The sequence below is a fragment of the Haemorhous mexicanus genome, chromosome 9 (genome assembly GCF_027477595.1).
Source record: "Haemorhous mexicanus isolate bHaeMex1 chromosome 9, bHaeMex1.pri, whole genome shotgun sequence".
Classification (NCBI taxonomy): domain Eukaryota; kingdom Metazoa; phylum Chordata; class Aves; order Passeriformes; family Fringillidae; genus Haemorhous; species Haemorhous mexicanus.
The window spans coordinates 29129206-29151456 of NC_082349.1; the positions used below are offsets into that span (position 1 = coordinate 29129206).

Genomic DNA, 22251 nt, shown 5'->3' on the forward strand with positions numbered 1-22251 from the left:
GCCCCCATCACACAACAGGGAGCCTCTGGACATGGCTTGCAAGACCCCAAAAATGCCTCTCTGTCACTGTAACCAGGTCAGGCTGCCCCTTGGAACACACAGAGAGGTATGCTCCATAGTTCAGTGGGGATGTGACTCCCTGATTGTACCAAACCAACACGTTCCTGCCCTTCAGCTCCCCACAGAGTGCCTGCAAACTTCACACAAGATGCAAACCACTTGCACAACATCACACACAGCTTAGCAGCCACAGGCCACAAAGCCACCTAACACCCAAAACTCAGCAGGACCCAGGGGACAGAAACTCACGTGTAGCACATGCAAACAAGCCACAAACCCACAGACCTCCCCAAGCCCCCAGAGGAGCCACACAAGATGGAACTATTCTGAGCGATGCTCCTGCCACAGGCATGAGAAGCTCACTGGGCACAGCCCAGCCTGATGCAACAGCAGCGCTTTGCCAACCTGAGCAGCTCACAGGGGCACAGCTTCAGATGGGAACGTGCCCCAGCTGCTTCCCTGAGAAGGTAAAGCTGCGTGCAAAGAGCCTCACAGCACGACTGGCAAGGCAGGAACTCCAGGAGACTGCCCAGCTTGCAGGGCAGGGGATTTGCGAGCGTCTCACCCCCGCCTTTGCTCAACAGGGACCGCAGCATTTGCGGCACCCAACGTGGGAATTCTGACTCGACTGTGGTCACCTCCTGCTGACCCACTGCCATTTACCAGAGACAGGGAATGCTGGAAGGAGCCTGTGGATGCTAAAATCTCCCTCTTTGCTACAGTCCTCCTCTAGGTCCAACTTGTTCTCTTGATGAACAGGAAGGCAGCAGCCCTACAAAAACCAACTAAGAGGCAGTGGACTCCACTCCGCACACACCCCCCTCCTAAAGGAGCAAGGAGGTCTTTCCTTTGACCTCTCAAGCAGAGCAAATGCCTCTCTAAAGACACCTAGGGACTGTCTGCGGGGTCAGGAAGATGGTCATCACTGATGGGAGCGAGCAGTGCAGAGGGTGACAGGGCCAGCCAGGCTGTGGTCCCTGCCCACAGCAGCCCGAGGCAGACACGAGCTGCACAAATGCACAGCTCCCTTCACGCCAGGAAGCACTCAGATCAGGTAATGGAGGGTGTAGGAGACTCGTGAGAGGATTTCTGTGAGTCAGCCTCGCTGGCCAGGACCCAGATCAGCAAGCTCTGCAACATCAGCAAACAAAAGAGGGCAAACCCAGGACCACCCCGGCCCCTTCCTGCTGTCTCCAAGATGACCCCCACAAGTGTGGGCTTGAGGAGAGCAGCCAGAGGCATGTAGAATGCTGCAGCCAGGCTTGGGATAAAGGCTCAGCCTGCTATGCCTTGGGGCAAGGAGGTGGTCGTCTCACTTCCCTGGGGAACACAGGAACACAGTCCTGGGGCTTGCTGAGCAGTTTTGTTTCTCCTCTGCCAACACAGGAAGACAAGGTTAACCTTGCTCATTTAAACCATGAGCAGTCTGTCTCTCCACATGCAAAGTGAACTCAGGAGAACCTCCTCTCACCCACAGCACTTCCCAGGATCTAAGGACCAAATGCAAACGGTCCTTTCAAAGTCCTTCACTGACAGCAGTGTTTCCCCTCCCTCCCAATGACATACTCATGCCTCATACCATGGAGCTGGTTTATGCAAGGGACATTCACATCTCCCTGACAAGAGGGTGGCCCCTGCACCAGCACATCTGCTGGATCACAGCACCTCTCGAGGAACATGCCTGAACAAAGGGTCACCACACATTTTGTAGAGACCTCCTTTCCCTGGATGCTTAAAAGTCTTACCCTCCAAAACTCTGCCAGATCTGGGCTACAGCCAACCCAGCTTCCATAAAAGCCTCCACAAAATCTCTGCCATGAGGTGCTTCCATCATTTCCTTGTCTGGGACTTGTCATTATTTTCCATTAAAAAAAAAAAAAAAAAAGGTTGAGTTCTGGGGAGGACATCTGGAAGAAGGACAAATACCTACCAGGAGTCATCCCAGTCCTGACAGCTGAATGAGTTAGACAAGTGCTAATGAACAAACAGGCTAAATTGCTCCTTTCCCTGACAGGCCAAAGTAAGTCACAGGGCACCCAGAACACCAGGTCTGGTCCCTCCCCAGATTTGGCAGCAAGAAAAAGCCCACCCTGGGCAGCTGCCTAACTCTCTGCCCCCTCAGGAGGTACCCAGAGGAGAGCTCCAAAGCCAGGGAAATGACGATCAAGCCAGCCTTTAGGAACAGTCAGGCTGCAGCACCACACACCCCCTCCTCCCCAGGGCTGCTCCCAGGGCAGAGAGGTGATGTAGGCAGGCCAGCAGCCTCCATCCCTGTGATCCATAATGGCCTGTAGCCCCTTCCTTCCCCTGCTCCCAACGGGAGGCACACCCAGTGCTAAACACTCAGCCTAACTCCATCCGGTCCTCCTTCCCTACGACTATTGTGGCTAAAAATTTATCCGGTTTCTGAAAGAAAAAAAAAAATTAAAAAAAAAAATAAAACACTGCACCTCCCCTCTGCCCTTCAAAGTAAAAGTAACTCTGGTGTTTCCCCAGGGAGGGGGAGATGAGTTTAAACATGAGTTCCCCCATCTAGGCAGCACAGCTCCACTCCTCCTCCTCCAAGGACTTTCACACAGCCCTGTCCCGTCAGCCTGTCTGTGGCATTTGATTCCTGTCTGTCACTAAGTGATGAGGACAAAGGGTGAGGAGTCAGGAAAAGGTCTGAGCTACTTTGTTCATCGTCTGGATACGAACTTTGGATGAACTCCGTGGGGAAAGAGAAAAGCCGCATGGAGCAGGACGCACCATGCACAGCGCTCTCTCTCCTCAAAAAAAAAAAAAAAAAAAGGAAGAGGAAAAAAAAGAAAAGGGAGGCTTGAACAAGGGGAAGGGGTGGGAGGGAAAGGGAGAGGAGAGAATTCCCCATCCCCATGGCGGCAGGCAGTCCTGAGAGCTCCCTGCTCCGAGGAGACAGAAGGATATTCAAACCGCCTTCCCAGGAGGCATGTTCAATAAAGCAGGATGCCAGCGCAGCCTTTTCTCAAACAAATCTGTTAGCGGCGGGCCAGGGGCCAGCCACAAGGGCTTGCTTTTTAAAGCAACCAAATGGGAATTTCCTAATAAAATAAAATTTTTTAAAAAGCCCCACCGTGGCACGGGTAAAGGGAAGCTTGCTGGCAGCAACATGAAGTATTTTGCACACAGAGCTCTCTGGGAAGCATGGGAAGATGAAATACAGTGCAGGGCAGGGAGTTCTGGGATGCAGCCAGGGCCAGGGCACCAAAGCACCCGCGAGTTCCCCTGGCACCCACCTGGAGGAGCTGAGAGAGAACACTGCCTACAGCACAGTCACGTACCAGAGTGAAGGCTTACAACCACGATTTCTGCTGCTCTGAGCAAGGGAGGAGGCTCAGGCTGTGTTGGGGCAGAAGTGATTTCCCTCGTGGCGATCTCTGGGACCTGGAAAAGCCACCACAGGGCACACTTGGCTCCTTTGCCTCACTCTGCTTTTCAGGGCTAAGCCAAACCAGTTTGCAACTGGAAAGCCCTGTGGTATTCTTGCAGACATTAGGTAAATCAGCCCCTCCTGGGCAGCAGAGCCACCACACAGCTTCTCCTGAATGGCTCTTGCCCAGCAGCCAAGGTGTCTGCCCTGGGATGGGACACTGCCTCCGTGGAGGATTATCGACCGGCAAAGCCTCGGCACAAGATGTGCCAAGTCAGGCAGGAAAACAATTTCAACTGCACAGGCAACTCTGCAACTCATGAGAGACCTGCTGAGCGCTGGGGTGAAGGGTGTCCCAGACAAACCACCCCACCACGCTGCACCAGCATCACCCACTGAACACCAGAGGGGACTCCCAGCCCACAGGCTGGCTGGGAATGCCAGCTCTGCCACCTTGGAAGTCTCTGCCAGAGGCATGAGCAGTTGGGAATCTGAGGGATATACTGGAGGCTGTTCAACACAAGCCTTCCCTGGAAATCCCAGCAGACTGGGTTAAAGTACTCTCCAGGATGGGGAATCCTACATAAAACAGAGACTATGTGGGTTACAAAACCCAGGAGAGCAGTTGAAAGCAATATACTGGAACATGCTGGAGATGACCCCGGATGCCTTGTCTCTCAACCAAACACCAGCAAACAGAAATACAGTTCTGCACAAGAAAGCTCTACCTGGAAAACAAACACAGCAGCCCAGCAGAAGGCACTGGTGAGATCTCTCCAAGCAGGTACACAGCAGCAGGCAGGGCCCACATTCCCTTTCAGGGTGGGTGAAATCTCATCCCTTCTGTGGTGCCCAGCACAGGACAGCTGCAGAGATGGTCACAGCAACCTCTAATCCCAGCTCCAGTCAGGCCTCTCTGTTTGGGAAGGTAATAACTCACCACCAAAACCAGCAAGTGGAACAGATCAAAGGCTCAGCTTCACTGATTCACAGCTACACATGGCCCCAGCCCTCCCAAGATCCACCAGCTCTGCACCAAGACAATGACCAGGGAAAAATGGAAGAAAAAGGGAAAGGCAGCACATTTCTCAGGGAACCAACCTGCCCGGGAAGGCTGGGAAAGCACGGTCCTCCCTTGCAGCCATCCCAGAGGAGCACATGTGAGGAGGTCACTCAAGCATCTCAGAGTCATTGCCCAAGACCTCTGATGGAGAAACTTTGATCTCCTCCAAGCACGGCCAGTCCCTGGGGACTGCCTCTAAAGCACACAGCAGAGCATGCCAGGGCACATCGACTCCACACAGAAAACCACAGCCCTTTTGGAAGAGTTTGTTCTCCTGCTCGCTTCAGAAAGCCCAAAAAGTTCATCTGGCAGTGGGAGGGACCTGCACCCAGCAGCTCAGCCAAGGTAGCCTGTCTCAAGGCAGTAAGTTCCCACCAGTGTGAACCAGACAGAAGGAGGGGGGAAAAATGGACAGGATTGGCCAGCAATCCTATTTGTAGACAGTGAGAGCTTGGGAAGGAGATGTTGGTGCTGCTGAATCCAGGGCTGTTTTGAGAAGAGCAAGAGGAAACAGAGGGGAAAAGTGGGGCCTGGGGAAAAGAAGGGAAAAGAAAACAAATCTGCTTTATTATTGCTTGAAACCCAAGGAGACTGATTAAAGCAAACATCCCCCCTCCCCTTCCAAGGGTTGTTTCATCTGCTTCCTAAATCTGATTCCCATTTGTCTCTATATGGTTCTCATTTGTTCTTCATTTAGGTCTTCTCCATGCTCTTTGCTGACTCTTAGGAGCCCTCCACAGAACCATCAGGACTGCCTTCCCTCAGGAACCTACAAGAGCAATCCCTCATCAGAGTCAGACCCAGCACCGGTGCCTGTGCACAGGGAGGAGATGCAGCAAGAGAAAAGCAGCAGGATACACTACACACAATAGGCAAGAGGCCAAGGAAATCCTTGGAAAGCACTACCCAATGGTGCTGATGAGCACCTGGGTGCCTCTGGGGTAGCATTCCCAAAGGGTGAAGCAAAAGCAATTATAAAAAAGCAAAAGGAACCAGGAAGAGGGGACGCAGCACAAGCACAGACCCACCCCGCATTTCCCTGTCTTACTAGCAGACCGCCTTCTGATTAAACAGCAACTTAAAAATTACCCTAATGGAGCTCCTCTCAAACACAAACCACAGGGACCTCACCTAATTGCACAGCTCCTTTCCCAATCCCAGCCCAGGATGATGCAGCAGGTCCATGGGCTGCCCTTGCCCGCAGCACCAGCGTGCTCTGCCAGCCGTGCCCACTGCTCCCAACAGGGTCTTGGAGCACTGTGGCACCACGGGCTTCACCTTCTGTCCTGGCCCCTGGCTCTCAGACCCCTCAATATGCTGCCTGTGCAGAAAGACATCTGCAAGGCCTAGCCAAAAACAACAGAAAAAGGGAAATAAAAATGTGCCCTTCTACCTCTGTGGATTTGCCACTGCCTCAGGACACAGGGAAAGACCAAGGACTTCCCCTTCCAGCACCCTCTACTGTGCCTCACCTCCTTCCATGCTACTTATGAATTTTCCGTGGTAAACAATTCCAGTCTGCCCTTGGGATAGCCTCTCTAAACCTCCAGCCATGCCGTTGTGCTGCTGCACATCCTTACCCTCAACAGCCCACACGTGAGGATCCCATGACTTTCTAGACCTGGTGCAGAAGAGTTTATTTCTAAGAAAAACTCCCACCCCAGGCTGTGCACCTGCCAGACATGCACTGCAATCCTATCCAAAAGGAAACAGCTCCCTCCACCACAATAAAAACCAACCAGGCACCCACTGCCCATCCAATCCATCCACAAGAGGAAACCTAGCGGGGTCTGAGCTCCTGAGAGCCAGGGCCAAGCCTGCAGCCACCCAACATCAGAGCAGGTCCAGATGGCAGAGATATTGTGACATTACACAACACTATTTTCCCCCTCCTGCTTGCTGCCTCTGGAGAGGACACAGCACCAGCAGCTGCTCTCCCTGCTCCCTCCTGCCCATAAGGAAAGCAGAGACCCCTGACCTTCTCCAACACATCCCCCCAGCCCCTCTGCAGCTTAAGCAGCCCAGGTGTGCAAATGTTACCCAATGCCCTCGCCAGGCAGAAAGTAAATTCCAGCAAACGGGGGAAATGCCAGCCGCAGTCAGACACTGGGATGTGCAAATAGCAGCCGGGGACCTTCGGGAGAGGAACAGCCCAGGCCCAGGCGCTCCTACCTATAATCCTTCTCAGGATGCCCCCTCCAGCAGCTCCTGTGGCAGAGGAGGGATACTAATTTCACTATTTGAGGGAATGAAAAAAAAATAAACGTTTGCTCTTGCGCTAAATGACCTTTTCAGCCACTTGGGGACAGAATTGTACCGGGGCTTTGGACTGAGCTACAGCGGGCGCTGCTTGCTCCCTGCTCCCCCATGCTGGATGCTCTGTGCCTCCAGATGCATTTAGGGGGTCCATGCCTCCCAGCCACCTCTGCCCACCCAGCAACACAGCCAAGAAACAGCCTCTTTGGAAAAATCTGCATCAAGTAGGGAGGAAGAAGTGGTCTGCTACGAGCTCGCCGAGCAAAGCGCTTCAGACGGTTTCATTTCACATCGTCGAAAGCGTAAATCAGGGAATTGCTCCTCGGGTTCTTCTCCATTAGCAAAGTATATTGCAAGTGCCTTCCCACCGCCGATAGCGATCGACACTTCACATCTGCTGACCAGATCTAACAGCCAGGATTTTCCGGGGGAATAATACATTCAGTGAAAACACCATTCCTGCCACCTGCTCCCCCCAAACACGCAACCGCTCCGGGAGCGGCTCCTCGCTCTCTGCGGCACATGCACAGCACCACGCTGCACCCTCGTGAATCTGTATCAGAAAAAGAGGTGACCCCTTCAAAGCAAGGGTCAAAAGCCCCTCAAAACACACTTCAACCATGCAGCGTGTCCCACTGCCTGTAACTCTCCTAAATGTGAACAAGCACTCTTCTGGAAAGCACCAGCTCCACACTAAAGCTACCGGGGAAGGGCTGTGTCCTATGCTATCAAGTCAGGACTGACAGCCACAACTCTTTCCAGCTAATTCCTTTTACCCTGTGAACTGCAATCTCTAGCCTTTTGTCTAGAGATTTGCAATAATCAGAGTATTGCAAATTCACCACGTTATCACAGTATTTGAAATAATATTTTTGCAATTTATTGCAATATTGCAATCAATCATATTATTGAAAATTTGTGCAATATTATTGTAATGAATCATACATTACAATAATAATTTTGCATATAAGCAGGCTCCTTACAAACAAAATAAAACCACTAACCTAAAACAGTTCCAACCTTTTAAAATTAGAGACTTAGGGGTTAAAAGCCAAATTTACAGCTGAAAGCCAGAGAACAATCCATGCAGAGGCCCCAGGTACTGTATCATTCCTAATGCTCCACCAGAGAACCACAGCACAAGGAAAAAAATAAAAAAAAAAGATGTGTGTAAACAAGCAAAGGTACACCCACCAGCAGCTTGGGTTTTGAAACATTAATGTTGAAATTAGAAAGGCACATTTAGTAGAGTTATGGGCAGATTCACTTTCAGTTTGGCTCCAGCCTTGTAAATATCAAATGTCAAAAGGAAACAACTGCACTGAGTTAAGAGAGAAAAATCTCCATGCTGTGCAGACATATCTGGGATTGGGACCGCTGGAGTTAGCAAAGAAGCAGCAACCAGCAAGGAACACTTCACAACTGGAAGGGTATTTTTGCTGGGTAACCTGCCACTGCTAATTCTGCTAATCAACATCACACTGGAATTTGAAAATGTTATCCAACCAGGAGAGAAACTTGATTTTCCTCTTCTGGTAACGAGGATGAGCAGGCCAGCCAGGTTGTGCAAAACCAAAAATGGGACGTGGAAATGATGAACTGAGTTTCCAGGCTTCTACTTGGGTGAGAAACAAAAATCCAGGCATCAGCATTTAAGCAGGCTCATCCCACTTGCAAAGGCAGCTCTGCTCGTTTTTCAACAAGGCTGAAGTAAAATGGCAAAGTTATCATTTTAGATTAGAGCAGCTCCTCACAGCACTGGCTCTTCCGAGGGTTTTCCATTTATCAGTAGATTTAAGGGGAAAAAAAGGACGGAGAGGGTTGGAAAGAGCCCATAGGCTTAGGGCAAGCAAAAAAGCTATTTTGGGTAAGGCTTCTCCTACAAATAAAAGGCTGAAAAGGGAGGGGACAGTAGCAATGTACAGCTCCCTCAAGGTGTCACAGGGGATTTCTATTAGCCGTGGTGGCTCCCCAAAACGCAGAGCATCACCAGCAGCACTCTGCTCCTTGGCAGGCACTGCTTCCCGGGCAGCCAAACCCTCCACTGGGCTGCCCATTCCCTGGCTGCCTTGCCTTCCCCAACAGGAAAAGGAGCCAGTAGTGGCTTTCTGTTCCAGCTCAAAAAAAAAAAAAAAAAATATATATGCACACATACAGGGGCACAGCTCACCAATGCAAGGCCAAGAGATATTATTATTCCTTTTTTTTTTTCACTTGACACAGCTGCAAATCAATAATTCCAGGCCAAGCGATTCCCAGCACTGGGAGAAAGCATCACCTGAGTCCCTCCTGAGCCTGGCCTGACAACACACACTAATGTATTCAGTCCACAGCCTCCTCAGGCCACAGCTTTCTGTAATTTATCCCTATAGCACCCGCCACCCTGGATTATTTAAGTCACCGGGGGATGCAGCACCTCCGAGGCAGTTTTGACCAGAAGCTGCCGACCATCCAGCCCACAAAACCATCAGCTTTGGTTTCCAAGGGAGTTCCCAGCAGATGCTCCCCAAAGGCAATGTGGATTTCACATTGAAAACCCCCAATATTGATGCCTTGGGGGCACTCTGGGGAGGTGGTCATGCTGCAAAGCATCATGCACACCCAAAAATCTGGGGTGCTCGCACAGCCTGGGCTCTGGCAGAGGGTGCAGCCTTGGGCTGCCACGTGTGACCCCAGGATGGCAGCCCAGGAGCCAGGCAGCGCTCACAAACACCTTCTCCCACCACGGGGAACACTTGCCAGACCAGGACCCGATGGATGTTTGGGGAAAGCAAAGGATGCAGATTGAGGTTGGTTTATTAGATTACAGACAGCCCCATGCAAATAGGGCCATATTGATCTGGTCTGCAAACACCTGGCTGGGAATACGAGCAGCCCCTGAGTATACAGAGGCTGCTGGAGATTATTAACCAGATCCATTGCTGTAAATCACATTACCTCCTTCTAAACCCCGACCCAGCACGGAGTCCCCCTGTGCTATGCGCTGTACAGGGCACATCCCTGCAGCACAAGGGAGCATCACTTCTCCCTGCACGGCACCCAAACGCCTGAAGACTCAGCCCAAAAGTGTGGGCATCCTGCTCTGGGGGCCATGGAGCCAGTTTTGTGCAGCCCACCTTCCCCACAGCAACTCCCAAAGCAAAACATGTTACCAGAGAAACTCACTGCCATAGGAATGCAAAGCAGGAAGGAAAAAAAAATTTTCAAATAATAAAAAAGGTGGAAAACAGATAATAGCACATATTCAGAGGAAAACTCAGCCCCTGCTCCTATTGGGCTCCTCATATTTTGCATCAACTACAAACCACCCCTGTAGCGCACAGGACAGACAAGACAGGCTCTCCTGTCTCCCAAAACACTCCAGCTCCAAGCACAAGAAGGAAAAAAAGGTAGTAGTAAAATGCTTCTCAGCAGATTTCCAAGAGATCACAAAAGCCTTTGCAGAGCAGGCAGCAGTTCCAGGATTAAAGGAGGAACTGGGGAATAAGGTGCCGAAGCAAAGGCAGACAAGGAATCCCGTCTTCCTCCCTTCTCCCTGCCAAAATCCACAGCTCTGATTCAGCAGAAGCACCAGCAGCAGCACAGCCTACTATATCTCACTGCAAACAAACCCATTTAGGTTTAAACCACCACCCTACTCCCCTCAAGGATTGCTGCATGCAGTAATTTCCTTGTGACGGGAAAAAAAAAAAAACAAACCATGATGAAATTCTCAGAGTTTCTCTGTGTTTTGTTTACAACCGCTGCCCTCAAACCCACGGCCGGCACCAGTCCTGCTAACAAGAATAAATCTCACATTTGAGAGCATTTAGAAAAGCTCTGCTTGCAGACACTCAGCGCTCCAAGGAGGAAATCCCTCTGCAGGTCTCAAATAAGGGAACTTAAACCACTTTTCCCAGGAGAAATTTAGGTCTGAAAGATCTTCTGAGTTTCTCATTTGGAGCTACAAGGCCCAATAACAGGATCTCTTTCCCTGGACTCACCCACAAACTGACTGCTGCCAGGATCATGCAGAGGCAAGGGGATATGGACTGCAAAGAGACCCATGGTAGCAGGGAAAACACCCAACATTTATGGAAGAGAATGCTCTGGTTAGCTGCTGTTTATGCCCACATCTGGTTAATACAGGTATTTTTCCAGGACGCATTAATAGTGAACGCAGATATGTTCTCTGTGCCTGGTTCAGTGCTGTCAGCAGGAATTACCCAAGGAGTGGGCAGTTTCCAGGAACCCTCCTTCCCTGGACCCAAAGCCACCCAAAACCTGGGAGGCCAGTGCAAGCAAAGGCTTGGAAACTTGGGAGCATGAGGATCAAGAGCTGGAAGACTGGCACATCCATCTCCCAGGAAAAAACAGACAGGGCTGGGAACAACAGGACACAGCAGACCCTCCAAGAGCACCTTCCTCCTCTGCTGCAATCACAACAAAGTTTGCTCAACATCAGGCACCCATAAAAAACAAGCTTTGAAATAAAAAGCAAAAGGTTTGCTCCTGTACACCCCAAATCGTGGGGAGTCCCTCAGGAGCTGGAGTGTTATGCCAGAACCAGCCCTGGTTTCTCTGCTTTGATGGCAGGGCTGAGGGAGAGGAGGTGGGAAGAAGAGCCCACTGGAAGCCCTGTTCTTCCCACCTCCTCCCATGGAGGATTGCAGGAGGCCAATTTTGATTAAACTAATTAAGCCTGCTCCATTCAAAGAGCTCCAACCACATGCTACCAGGGGAGAAGAAGAAAATATGAAATTAAAAGTAAAAAAGAGAAACCTGCCCGCAAGCATGCTCCTCCAAAGCCACCCATCCCCAGCAGAGTCCTGATGGACACCACCATACTGGAAGATAAAAGCCCAGAAAACTGTTCTAGAGACAGGTCCAGCCCTGAAGACCCTGCTCCTTCCAGCTGCCAGGTCCTACTGGGACATGTCCCACCTCCCATCAGGATGACTGGTTTCCAGTCCCAGAGGTAGCCACTCCCCCACCAAGATAAGGTCTACCAAACCATCCCTATCTTCCAGTCCCTTGCACATTCCCTCCCCTCCTTTCCCTTGAAGACATCAGGTTTCTGGAAGCAATTTAATTGTGAGTTATAGCAAGGCTTCCTCAGGCAGTGTGGATCAGGCTGGAGGCCCCGCTCTCCCAAAATGTTTCACTTCCCCCCAGGGCAGCCACACCAGGGACCCTGCAGACTCTGCCTGGCACTGAGAGAGAAACATCACTTTTGCCTTCAAAGCCTTTCAACTGGAAGGAAAAAAAAAAAAAATCAGTAATAACAAATATCAAAGCAGAGGCTTCCTCCCCTTGGAAGGGCAGGAGGGAGAGCAGCCGGGTGAGGGCTAGACCTGCCCAGAGCTGAGCAAGGACCCGGATCCTGCAGGGCTGGAGGACAGAGCACTTTCCTGATGAGCTTTCTTTCCAAGCAGCAGAATGATGCCTTAGGTGCAAGAATTGCATTGAAATTCAAATCGGGGTTTTGAACTCTCTCCTGCGCCTTGGGAAACCTCCTTAGTGGAAAGGCAGGATAAGGAGGAAGGCAGGATTTGATACCCTGGGGAAGGGCTGGAGGGAAGGAAAGCAAGCTGCCCCATCCTGCTGGGAAGAATGCTTGAGTCAAGGGGCACTGGGCTTGCCAGTGTATCCCTGTTAAAGCTCTGCCCCACACCCCAAAAATCCCAGCACTGCACACACCACATCTGCCCCTCCTCTCCCCATACTGCTCCTGGTGGGGTTTTACTTGGGGCATGGGGAAAAGAGGGGAGGGAGGGAGGAAGAAAAAGAAACCCCATATCATAATTGCTATATTAAAGAGAAATAGCAGGCAAGAATAATAAGAGAGGTGTCAGAAGTGAAATACAGTAACAGACATAAAAAAAAATAGACTACACTTCTGCGATGGGGGTGTTAATTGAACACAGAGCTGGAGAGAACAAAGGGGTGTTAAGGAAGAGAAGAAGGGGAAAAATCCTACCTCCTCCAAAGATCTGATTTGAGTTAAGTTTGGTGAAGATAATGCACAGGGAAAGGTAGCTAAGAGGCACCTTATATAGCTATTATGTTCTAAAATTTAAAAAAAGAAAAACAAAAACAACAAACCCATTATTCAACAACAATTGCACGGCTAATCACTCCTGTCTATAAATATTCCACTTTGTAAATCCCCCCCTCACTGGTGCTATGTACATTTTTCTTTCAATCCTGAATTCCTTCAACACAGGAGGGAGAGCAGGGTAATAAAATAAAAATTGTGAGATTTCAAATGCAAAGTCAGGGTCTTCTTAAGAAGTAGAATTTGCCCAATGCCCTCACCTCCCCCAAATGAGCAGAGAAAGTGAAACGATGGGAAAAGCTCTTAAGGAGGAGGAATCAGATTAAATGGTCATATATCCTGTGCTCAGCCTCTCCCCACCGGTCCCCGCCGAACGAGATGGGAGTTGGGAAAGGCTCACAGCTGAAATAGATGCTGCTGCATTTTGACAGCAGATATTTTCCAGTTTGCCATCCAAGGACCCCACGTCTGCGTATGCCTTGCCTGATTCTTCTGCTTAGCTATTCTGCTCATGCAGAGAACAGCTTAAAAAAAAAAAAAAACATACCAAGAGAGAGGGAAAAAAAACAAGGGGAAAAAAAAATAAACAGCCATAAAGACAGAGACCCTACCCCTGCCTTCAAACTTTTTATAAATCAGGAATGCAATTTCCGATTTCAATCCCTATTGATGGAGGAATCAATTGTATTTAGGACAACAATGCCTCCCATTTCCATAATTATTATTCCAAAAAGCCAGCCAGCCAGCCATTTGAAGGCAGTCCTGCCCCTTCCCTCGCAACAAAGCGACCAACAGCAAGTGAAAACACACCAAATGAACGCCGACAACTTCGATGTATATTTAAGCAGCAATTTTTTTCCTCCCCTACATATTCCTGCCCGGATCAGACTCTCAACTTTTATTACTTTTAAACAGATATCACACTAAAGGTCTACAGACAAAAAGCAACCCCCTGAGGTTTTTTTTTTAATATAGGTTTTTTTTTTAAATTATAAATTTTAAAAGTGATAATAAATACTTTAAAATAACCGAAGAGCCCAAATGCAAAAGGCAACTCTTTGACCAGTAGAGATGACCTGTTTTTGTAAGAAACTTTATGGACACTTTGGGTTTGCTCAAGACAAGGTTAACACTATGAAATAGTAGCCATAATGTTGCGAGAGATGGTGGTAAAGTCTCTGTAAGGCTCTGGAGTCACTTAAATCAGGCAGCGGGGTAACCGAACGCACATTTCTGCACATCATAACGCCGGGGGGAAGATGTACGCACGCACTTTCAAACACCCACCAGTGACCACAAACAATCACCAGGAATTTCAAACGCCACACATGCAAAAATCTGGGAAGCTAAATGGAAAGTGGGAAGCGAGAAGTTGGCTCAACTTTCACGCCACTGCCCACAAGGAAGGGGTAAGCAAACAGATGCAGGCGGTACCCTCGGCCCCAGGAAAAACAAGGCAAACTTCCTCCTAGCATTGGGCCCACAAAGCAATGATTAAAAAAAAATAATAAAAATAAACCGAAACCATCTGGCTGTTTGCCTTCTTATGAAGTGTGACTTTTGGGGATGCAGATGGGGGGGAGAGGGGAGGAGGTCTTTGAATTTGCAAAGTGAAAGAATTCACCACAAACATAGCCGAGGGTAGATAAACAACGCTCCAAAAGCCATCTCGAGTCAACCTCTTTGGAGACCTCCACAGCACAGCCCCATAAGCCAAGTAATCCAGGCACAACACCAACAAACAGCATTTATAAAAATGTATAACAGGCGCAGTTCACACCTGAATATCCTTATTTCCAGCAGCATGCTTCACCCTGTATCATCTCTTTCCATTTTCCTTAGCAGACAGGAATTATCACACCCTGTCACTGTGGCTATGCACAGCTCCTCATCCCTCCCCAGCTCACCGGGACCTCACAGCATCCCTGAGCCTACCTGGCTTTCCCCACCAAGTTTGGTCCCAGCAGATTCCTCGTTCCCTAACTTTGCCACTGCGCTGGTAGCGAAGCTGAGCTGGGATTAAACAGTTATCCCAGCCAAAAAGTGTCCCTGCACAGGCAACACATGGAGCATCAAATACAGCATCAAACACACTTAGAGAAGAGACAGGCAAAGGTTCCTTGGCTCACACAAAATTAAAGCAGAGAGAGAAGAGAGAAAGGAACTCGGTAGCTCCCTTTTTCTGTGGAGGTGCGTTGGGGAGCGCTATAAAATCCTGAACCTTTCTCTCTACACAGACTCTCTCACATTACAGCAAAAGAAAAGTTTGGAGGTTCCCATACCAAACCCACTGCTGGCTCTCGTGGGAAGTCTGTCGGGAAAGACTCCCTGGGAAGGTCAGAGGCGGCCCCGCAGCCGGGAGGACTCGGGAGAGCCGAATGCCATCGGTAGGTGCTTTGTCTGGGCTACACGCTGCACAAACAACGCTTAACAAAGGGCCCTCTTAGTCATTTTATATATATCGCAGGAGTCAAGTAATTGTATTTTCAATCAGCTGCTCATGCTGGGAGGTTTTAGATATATATATTTAAGAACGGGGGGAAAAAAAAAAAATAAGACCCAGTTCAGGTTTCTGAAAGCTGCTCCCCTTTTATGTGTAACTATCAATGTATATCAATTGGGTGTGCAATCATATTTATTGTCACTTTCATTCATGTCATGCCCTTGCTTATATGGCTTAGATATGAATTATTGACTGTTTCAGTCCTTGTTGTAAAGAGGGGGGAAGGGGGGGAAAAGTCAAGTACTTTGCAGCGTGCTAAAACAAGGCAGCTACGGCGGCTTGGGAAAGCCCACAGATCAACTCTGGTCAGCTCAGAAAGCCAAGAGGAGAGATGAACCACCCCCCAAATTTCCATCATTGCCCCCATTTTTTTTTTTTTTACATTTATATCCAAAAAAAAAAAAAGAAAAAGATTCCAACAAACACATAAATAAGTGGTGTGTGTTGCTAAATGTCCTTCCCTGAGCATCTGTTGTTTAAGATCACCCTTGATTGATGACTGCTATTTTTTAATTGTTGCTTTTAAAATTTAAATGCCCCCCTGGGATGTGTTATAAGTGTGTTAGTACATGGTAGGAGGTCTGGAAAGTGGGAAACAGCAGAACCAACGCTCTCATGCCATTAGCTTCTAAAGAAGCCTGAGAACACCCCATGCCATAAAACAACAGTACCCTAAAGTAACTAACAATCTAATATATTGCTTTCACTAAAGGCAACTGACAACTCGCTCTTACATGAGCTAGCCTGGATGATTGGCAGACAAGAGCATTTTAACTCTTTCTTTAAAAAAAAAGTAAGAAACCTTTGTGTTTACCTGAATACTAATGGTAATAAAACTGCACAGTTTCATTTTGTTGGGATTATTTCCCACACACCCACTCTGCATTCAGATTTTTTTGGTTTTTGTTTTTCAAGCAGTGCCATGTCTTAAAGAAGAAACTAGAGCAAGACAGAAATTGCAAGGGGGTTTATTTTTTTTTCTCCCCAGAAAAAGCAATAAATAAAGAAAGGCTATACAATAGAAATTAAACCACGATATTTTCTCTTCTAGACACAAACCACATCATGCAAGTCCACTGCCAGAAGCATTAAATACCAACGAGTTATTTCTCCCCACTTAAATAGTGCTGCATTGGGGTGGGGGGGGACACAAACTTGGGGAATAAAATCCCCCAAAGAACAAAAAGAAAAACAACACAAAACCAACAGCATTGATTTCCTACCTGTTTTCTCTTTGATTTCACACAAGACATTAAAAAGTGCCGGCTTCATCCTGTGGCAGTTTAAAGCATGTTTTCTGGAGAAAAAAGAAAAGAGGGGAGGGTGAGCTCAGGATGTCACCATGAGGAGCAACTTTCCAAATTCATTCTGGCTGGTGCAGGGAGGGCAGCTTTGAGCCCCCAGTGCTGCAAACAGCCACCTACCCAAGGCAGGGGACATGAATGTCACCAGTTTAGGAATGAAAAGCTCCTTTGCCACCGAGCAGCTCCACGGCCGGCGCGAGGCAGGCGATGCTCCACGGCAGAGCCAGCAGCTTTTGGGAGCCAAGCCCGGATCAACTGTCTTGTTCAATACACAGCACTGGGCTCTCCCTGTCCTCCACCTCCAACATTACACTAGGCCATGTGCTTTATTTGTGAGGCAGAGGGGAAATAAACTCCTCCTTGCCCCAGTGCTGGAAACATTCCCTGCTTAGAGCTGTCAATTCAGGGAATTTCAGTGCCCAACGTGGAGCAAAGGAAGACACATGGAGAGAGAACCCCATTCCTCTGTCTCCATGCTACTTACATCCAGCTTATTTGCAGGTGTTAAAATTTAATTCTTTACAATAGGGACGGTAAACACATTAAAAAATCACAGCCGGCTGCTTCTGGGAAGGGGAGGGAATGCTATTCAACGCTGCTCCTTTCTGCTGCTGTTATTCCAGAGCTGACCGTTCTCCTGTGGGTTTTGAGGAGAGACTTTGGGGAGGGGGCGCTTTAATTGGCTGGTTTTAAAACCCACCACGCGCCCGCCGAGGCAAAGAAACAGCGTGATTTAATTTTTTCTCTTGAGCCAGAGGGTGATTTAGCCAAGGGTTCAGTTGCACACAGGGCTGTTGCTATCCAGCACCGGTTACGGGGATTTCTGTTTACCAACCAAAATTACACGCGAAAGATGATGTGAACATCTGGCAAACATTCACACTACTTACCCCACCACCCACAACATGTTAAAAAGATTTATATATCTGATGAAGTCTCTCAAAGGTATATACCCTTGCAGAATCACAGTGCTCCCTTATCAGCACACCCAGATTGGCGCAGACATTTGGGCATACGCAAATCACACACATACGCTGTAAGGGCCCTCTTATAAATAATGCTGGCACTTTGCATCTTCCAAAAAACTTAATTCAGAAAAAAAAAAAAAAAAGTAAAAAACAAACAAACAAAAGAGGCAGCAAAACAACCGTACAATAGTAGGACGGAAGGAGGAAATGCAAAGCCAAATGTTATTGATAAATAGACCGTGTTTGCCAGCTCAGAATTAAAAATAATAATAATAATAATAAAGTAAAAAAAAAAAAAAAAAGCACTGTGAGGAAGCAGCTGAAATAGACCAGCAAGGCAAACCCACAAAGCCTTCTCCTAGCTCTGTTCTGCTTTGGTTTTATTGATTTGATTAACTACACTAAATTATCCAGGCAGGAACACACACGATTCCTGCAACTTTCCAAAGGAAGAGCCCCTCACTGCCCCGGGTCTGGCCGGGGAGAAAGTAAATGATTTCCTCCTCCTCTAAGCTACTCTGGCCCTGCAAGAACATAAGAAAATGAATAAGATCAACCCTACAACGAGCCTTTTTGGTAAGCAGGAGCTCTAGAGAAACTGTGGAGGCAGGGAGGATGGAAGCTGAGGTTTGGGGTACTTTTATCCTCCTGCAAGTTCTTCAGCGAGTTTTGGGGCCGTGCGGTGCGTTTTTCCAGGAACAATGTATTCTAGCAATCTGCTTCAACTCGGGGCATAAATACCAGGAGGAAGGACAACACACCAAGCAGCTTTGCAGCCCAGAAGAAATATCAAATGTAACCCAGGCAATTCAGGGCAACTTTTTTGCTCCAATCCCTTCATTTGGGGTTTGGGTTTTTTTTTCCTCCCCTCCCTGAACTTTTGGTAGTGCCTTTGAAGGTGCGCATTAGGTTTGCACTCCCCGAAGCTCAGGGCAATTCAGATACCGGCTCTTACAGCCTTATTTTTTCCTTTTCAAATACATCTGCAATTAAGGGAAAAAAAAAAAAAGAAAGAAAAAAGGCAAAGCTTCTATGAGCATCTTCAAAGCGCAGAAACGCGCTGAAAAAATAACACCACTACAGGGGCCTAAGAAAGAACATTATTAGCAGCCCTGAAAGCGGGGCAGCACTTGGTGGCTCCTTCAGAGGAGCCCGGAGCGGAGCCCCAACCACGAGGGCCCTCCGCAGTTAAACCCCCCCACCCCAAAAAGGCTGGAAAAAGCCAGGCCCAGTTTGTGGATGGAGGGAGGGGGAGGCTGCGGGCGCGGCGACCCCTCGAAACCGCCCCGAAGTTGGGAGGTGGGAGAAAGGAAATAATAAACGGGGAGGGGAGGGGGGGGGGTATTAACCGGTCCCCTTTTTTTTCCCCCTTCCTCCCTCGCCACATTTCTCCGCAGCAGGAGCAGCAAGCACCCCCGTCCGCCGATGCTCCCGCGGCCGGGCGCGCTCCCCCCGCCGGACAACAAAGGCCGGGCCGGAGCGCGGGGGAAACTTCCCGGCACCTGCCCCCCCCCCCCAAACCCGCTTCCCGCCGCTCTCACCTGGCCTGCGCCTCGTCCAAACTCTGGTCCGTGATGGTCATGATCTGCTGTAAGATGTCTCCGATGTCCTGCTTCCTGCCTGCCTCCCCCTCCGCCCCGCCTGGTCCATCCTGCATGTGCTGGGACAGGCCCGGGTGCCCCGGCATCCCCACCCCGCTGTGCGTGTGCATCAGCCGCGGCTGGTCATCCATCGCCGGCCGCCGGCCCCGCTCCGCCGCCTCCTGCCCTGGCTGCCGGGAGCGGCGCGGCTGGGCTGGCCGCCTGGCTCCTCGCTTTCTTTTCTTGCTCGCTTTCTTCTTCTTCTTTCCTCCCCCCCCTTCTTCCTCCTCCTCCTCCTCCTCCCCAGCCTCTTCCTCTTCGCTTTTTATTTATCCTTCACGCTGGCGCCCGGCTCCGCGGCGGGGAGGAAGAGGAGGAGGAGAAAAATGAAGGGGGGGGGGGGGGGAAGGAAAAAAAAAAGAGAGAGAAAAAAGAAAGGGGAAAAAATCCCTTTGGCTGCTGGAGGAGGAGGAGGAGGAGGAGGAGGGAAGAGGGAGGAGGGAGGAGGGAGGGAGGGAAGGAGGAGGGAGGGAAAGGGGGGGGGTTCCGGGGAAGGGAGGGGAAACGGCGGCGACTCCAAAAGCAGGGCAGCTCAGCCCCGCGCCGGGGAGGCAGCGGGCGGGCCGGGGGCAGGGGCTGCGCCCGGCGGGGAGGAGGAGGCGGCGGCGGCGGCGGCAGCGCTGGCCGCGGCAGGGCGGCCGTCCACGATGGCAGCGCCGGAGCTACCGCGGCCGGAGCGCGGCGGAGCCCCCGCGCACCGGGGGAGGGCTCCAAACTTTCCCCCACCCTGGGGCCGCGTTCGGGGCTGGCTAGGCCCCCCCTGCGCCGGGCCTGCGCGCACCGCTCCGGCCCTCGCCGCCTGCTTTTGTTCGGCTCCGGACTCCTCAAACTGGCACGGAGGAGCCCGGGGGCGGGGGGAGGAAGGGGCAGCGGCGCCGCCCGCCCCCCCGGCCCCATTGGCGGCGGCGGCGGCGGGAGGGACGGCCCGCAGGCCGCGCCGCCCCCTGCGCGCCTGCCCGTCAATCTCCGGGTTCAGAGGTGGGACGGGGCCGCGCCCCGCCCGCGCCTTAAAGCGACCGAGCCCGGCCGAGCGCGGCGCTGCGGGGGGAAGGGGCGGCGGGGATGCGGGGCCTCCCGCCGGCCCTCAGCCCCCGCCCGGGCCCCGAGCCGCGCTCCTCGCCCCTCCGAGCGCTGCCTTAGCCTTTCCGCTTCCCTTCGGGAGCACCGCGGCCCCCCGGCTGCTGCTCCGGCTCCTCTCGGCCCCCCACCTACCCTCAGCCATTCTGCCTCCCCTCAGCCTTCATCATCTCCTCTCAGCCTCGCCTTCCTTACCTCCCCTTAGCCAGCCATCCCACCTCCCCTTAGCCTTCCTCCCCTCCTGTCGGCGTTCCCCATCCCCTCGGCCCTCTGGTGCCCCCCAGGCAGCCTCTGTGCCTCCCCACTGCCCCCGTGCCGTCCAGCTGGCTCTGACTCCCTACGCTGTCCCCAGATCTCCCAGGAATGAGCAGGGTTCGCCGGCCACTGTAGCCCGCAGGGAGATCCTTTCATCTCAGCCACCAGCGCGTCTTCATGGTGCTGTTTCTCTCTCTGAACCTTGGACTGGATGACCCACTGTGGTCCCTTCCAATTTAGGACTGCTCCTGTGATTCTCTCCTGGTGGGGAGCCTGTCCAAGCACATTACGCAGACCAGCGGTGCCACATCCCACACTTGATGGCCCCTCAACTGCCCAAACAGTGCAGCAACAGCCAGCAGAGATCCCAAGACCACCAAGACCACCATTCCAACCTATATGGCACAGCACTCTGGCGAGGAAGGACTTCCTCAGCCCCTTTCTTCATTCCCTAGCATCCTGAGTCTGTCTTGTGTCTGGAAAGATCTCTGTAGACACCAGCTGATCAGCAGGCATGGCCCTGGGCCTGGGCTGGCCTGCAAATTTGCATCTAAAAATTAATAAATAAAACCGTTATGGCGATTCAAGAATTTCTTCAATGGCAAATGGCTTCATCAGACCTTCCCTTTCTCAGATCCAAGGATGCCAGCTCCAGGCACCTTCTAACACAGTGGAAGATGTGTCTAGTCCCAGCTCCTGACTTCACCATCGGCTGGGGAAAGACCCGTCAGATTCATTGGCGAGAAAAAAATATATAAGGCAATTGTTTTGCTTCCACTCTTCCTTTTTAATGAAACACTTTCTAGTGTTTTAAGCAAAACACGACTTTTCATTTTGAAATTTCCTTTCGAACCATTAAAATGTTTTAAAGCGGTTGAAGGCGCAGTGAGATGTTTTGATTTTTGTCGCTCTGAAATGTTTCACTCAACACGTTTTTCACGTGTCTTGATTTGCCAAAATTTTTCAAAGGTTTCTGCTTTCTCGCCCAAGATATATCTGTATGTTTTTTACTTTACTGAAAAGGGGGGAAAAAAAAAAAGAGGAGAAAAAATATTATCATCTCCATGGCTCCACAGGAAGCAAAACTGTATCCAAGAAACGAAGAGCCAAGGGACTCCTCTCCAAAGGTCCAAACTTTCAGACACTTAGTCATCCCTCCACTTGCTTGCTCACATACCAAGTCTAGACGTTTGCTGTCTCAAACCCTGGCAGGGACTCTCCCACCCCCACAGGTCAGCCCAGGGTCTTTTGGGCTTGATTTTGAGCAGCTCCAAGGACAGGCAGTGCAGCAGAGCTGAGCATGCACCGCGGGAAAGGGAGCGCGATAACAGTGACGTTGGGGACTATAGGGTGCAGTGGCCTGTTGACCCTCCTGACCCTTGTTTTGAAGATCCTTCCCTATTTTCTGAGTCACAGTGTGATGTCTCAGCACATCAGGCTGGAGAAAGCAGGAGCCAGGAGACCCTCCAAGCTGCTCCAAGGGAAGCATTCCAGCACAGGACCTTGGAGGATCTACGTGCCAGTGCAGAAATGGCCAGGATTCTGCCTCAGCTGTCTGCTGGAGTCTGTAAAATCCTTCCTGTCAGAGATAACTAATCCTGGGGCCTTTACAACACCTCTCCTGAAAAGCACATTTCATTCCTCTGTCTCCTCCTGCCTTCCAAGTGCATGAGATTGCAATAGGTATTACCAAAAATATT

The 22251-nt window shown here is 50.5% G+C and overlaps 1 protein-coding gene across 3 annotated transcripts in view; it reads right to left on the reverse strand.

Moving 5' to 3' along the window:
- PBX1 (PBX homeobox 1) overlaps window positions 1-19575 on the reverse strand; it is a 132230-nt gene extending 112655 nt beyond the window's left edge. For 2 of the 3 annotated variants that reach the window (XM_059854723.1, XM_059854721.1), the window contains exons 1-2: window positions 19121-19575; window positions 16531-16604 (exon numbers count right to left, since the gene is read on the reverse strand). In XM_059854723.1, coding sequence (XP_059710706.1) covers window positions 16531-16604; window positions 19121-19311 — 265 coding nt within the window. In that variant the 5' untranslated portion in view covers window positions 19312-19575. The remainder of the gene's footprint in view (window positions 1-16530; window positions 16605-19120) is intronic. The other variant, XM_059854722.1, reaches the window with a different exon arrangement.
- Window positions 19576-22251: the final 2676 nt, after the last annotated feature.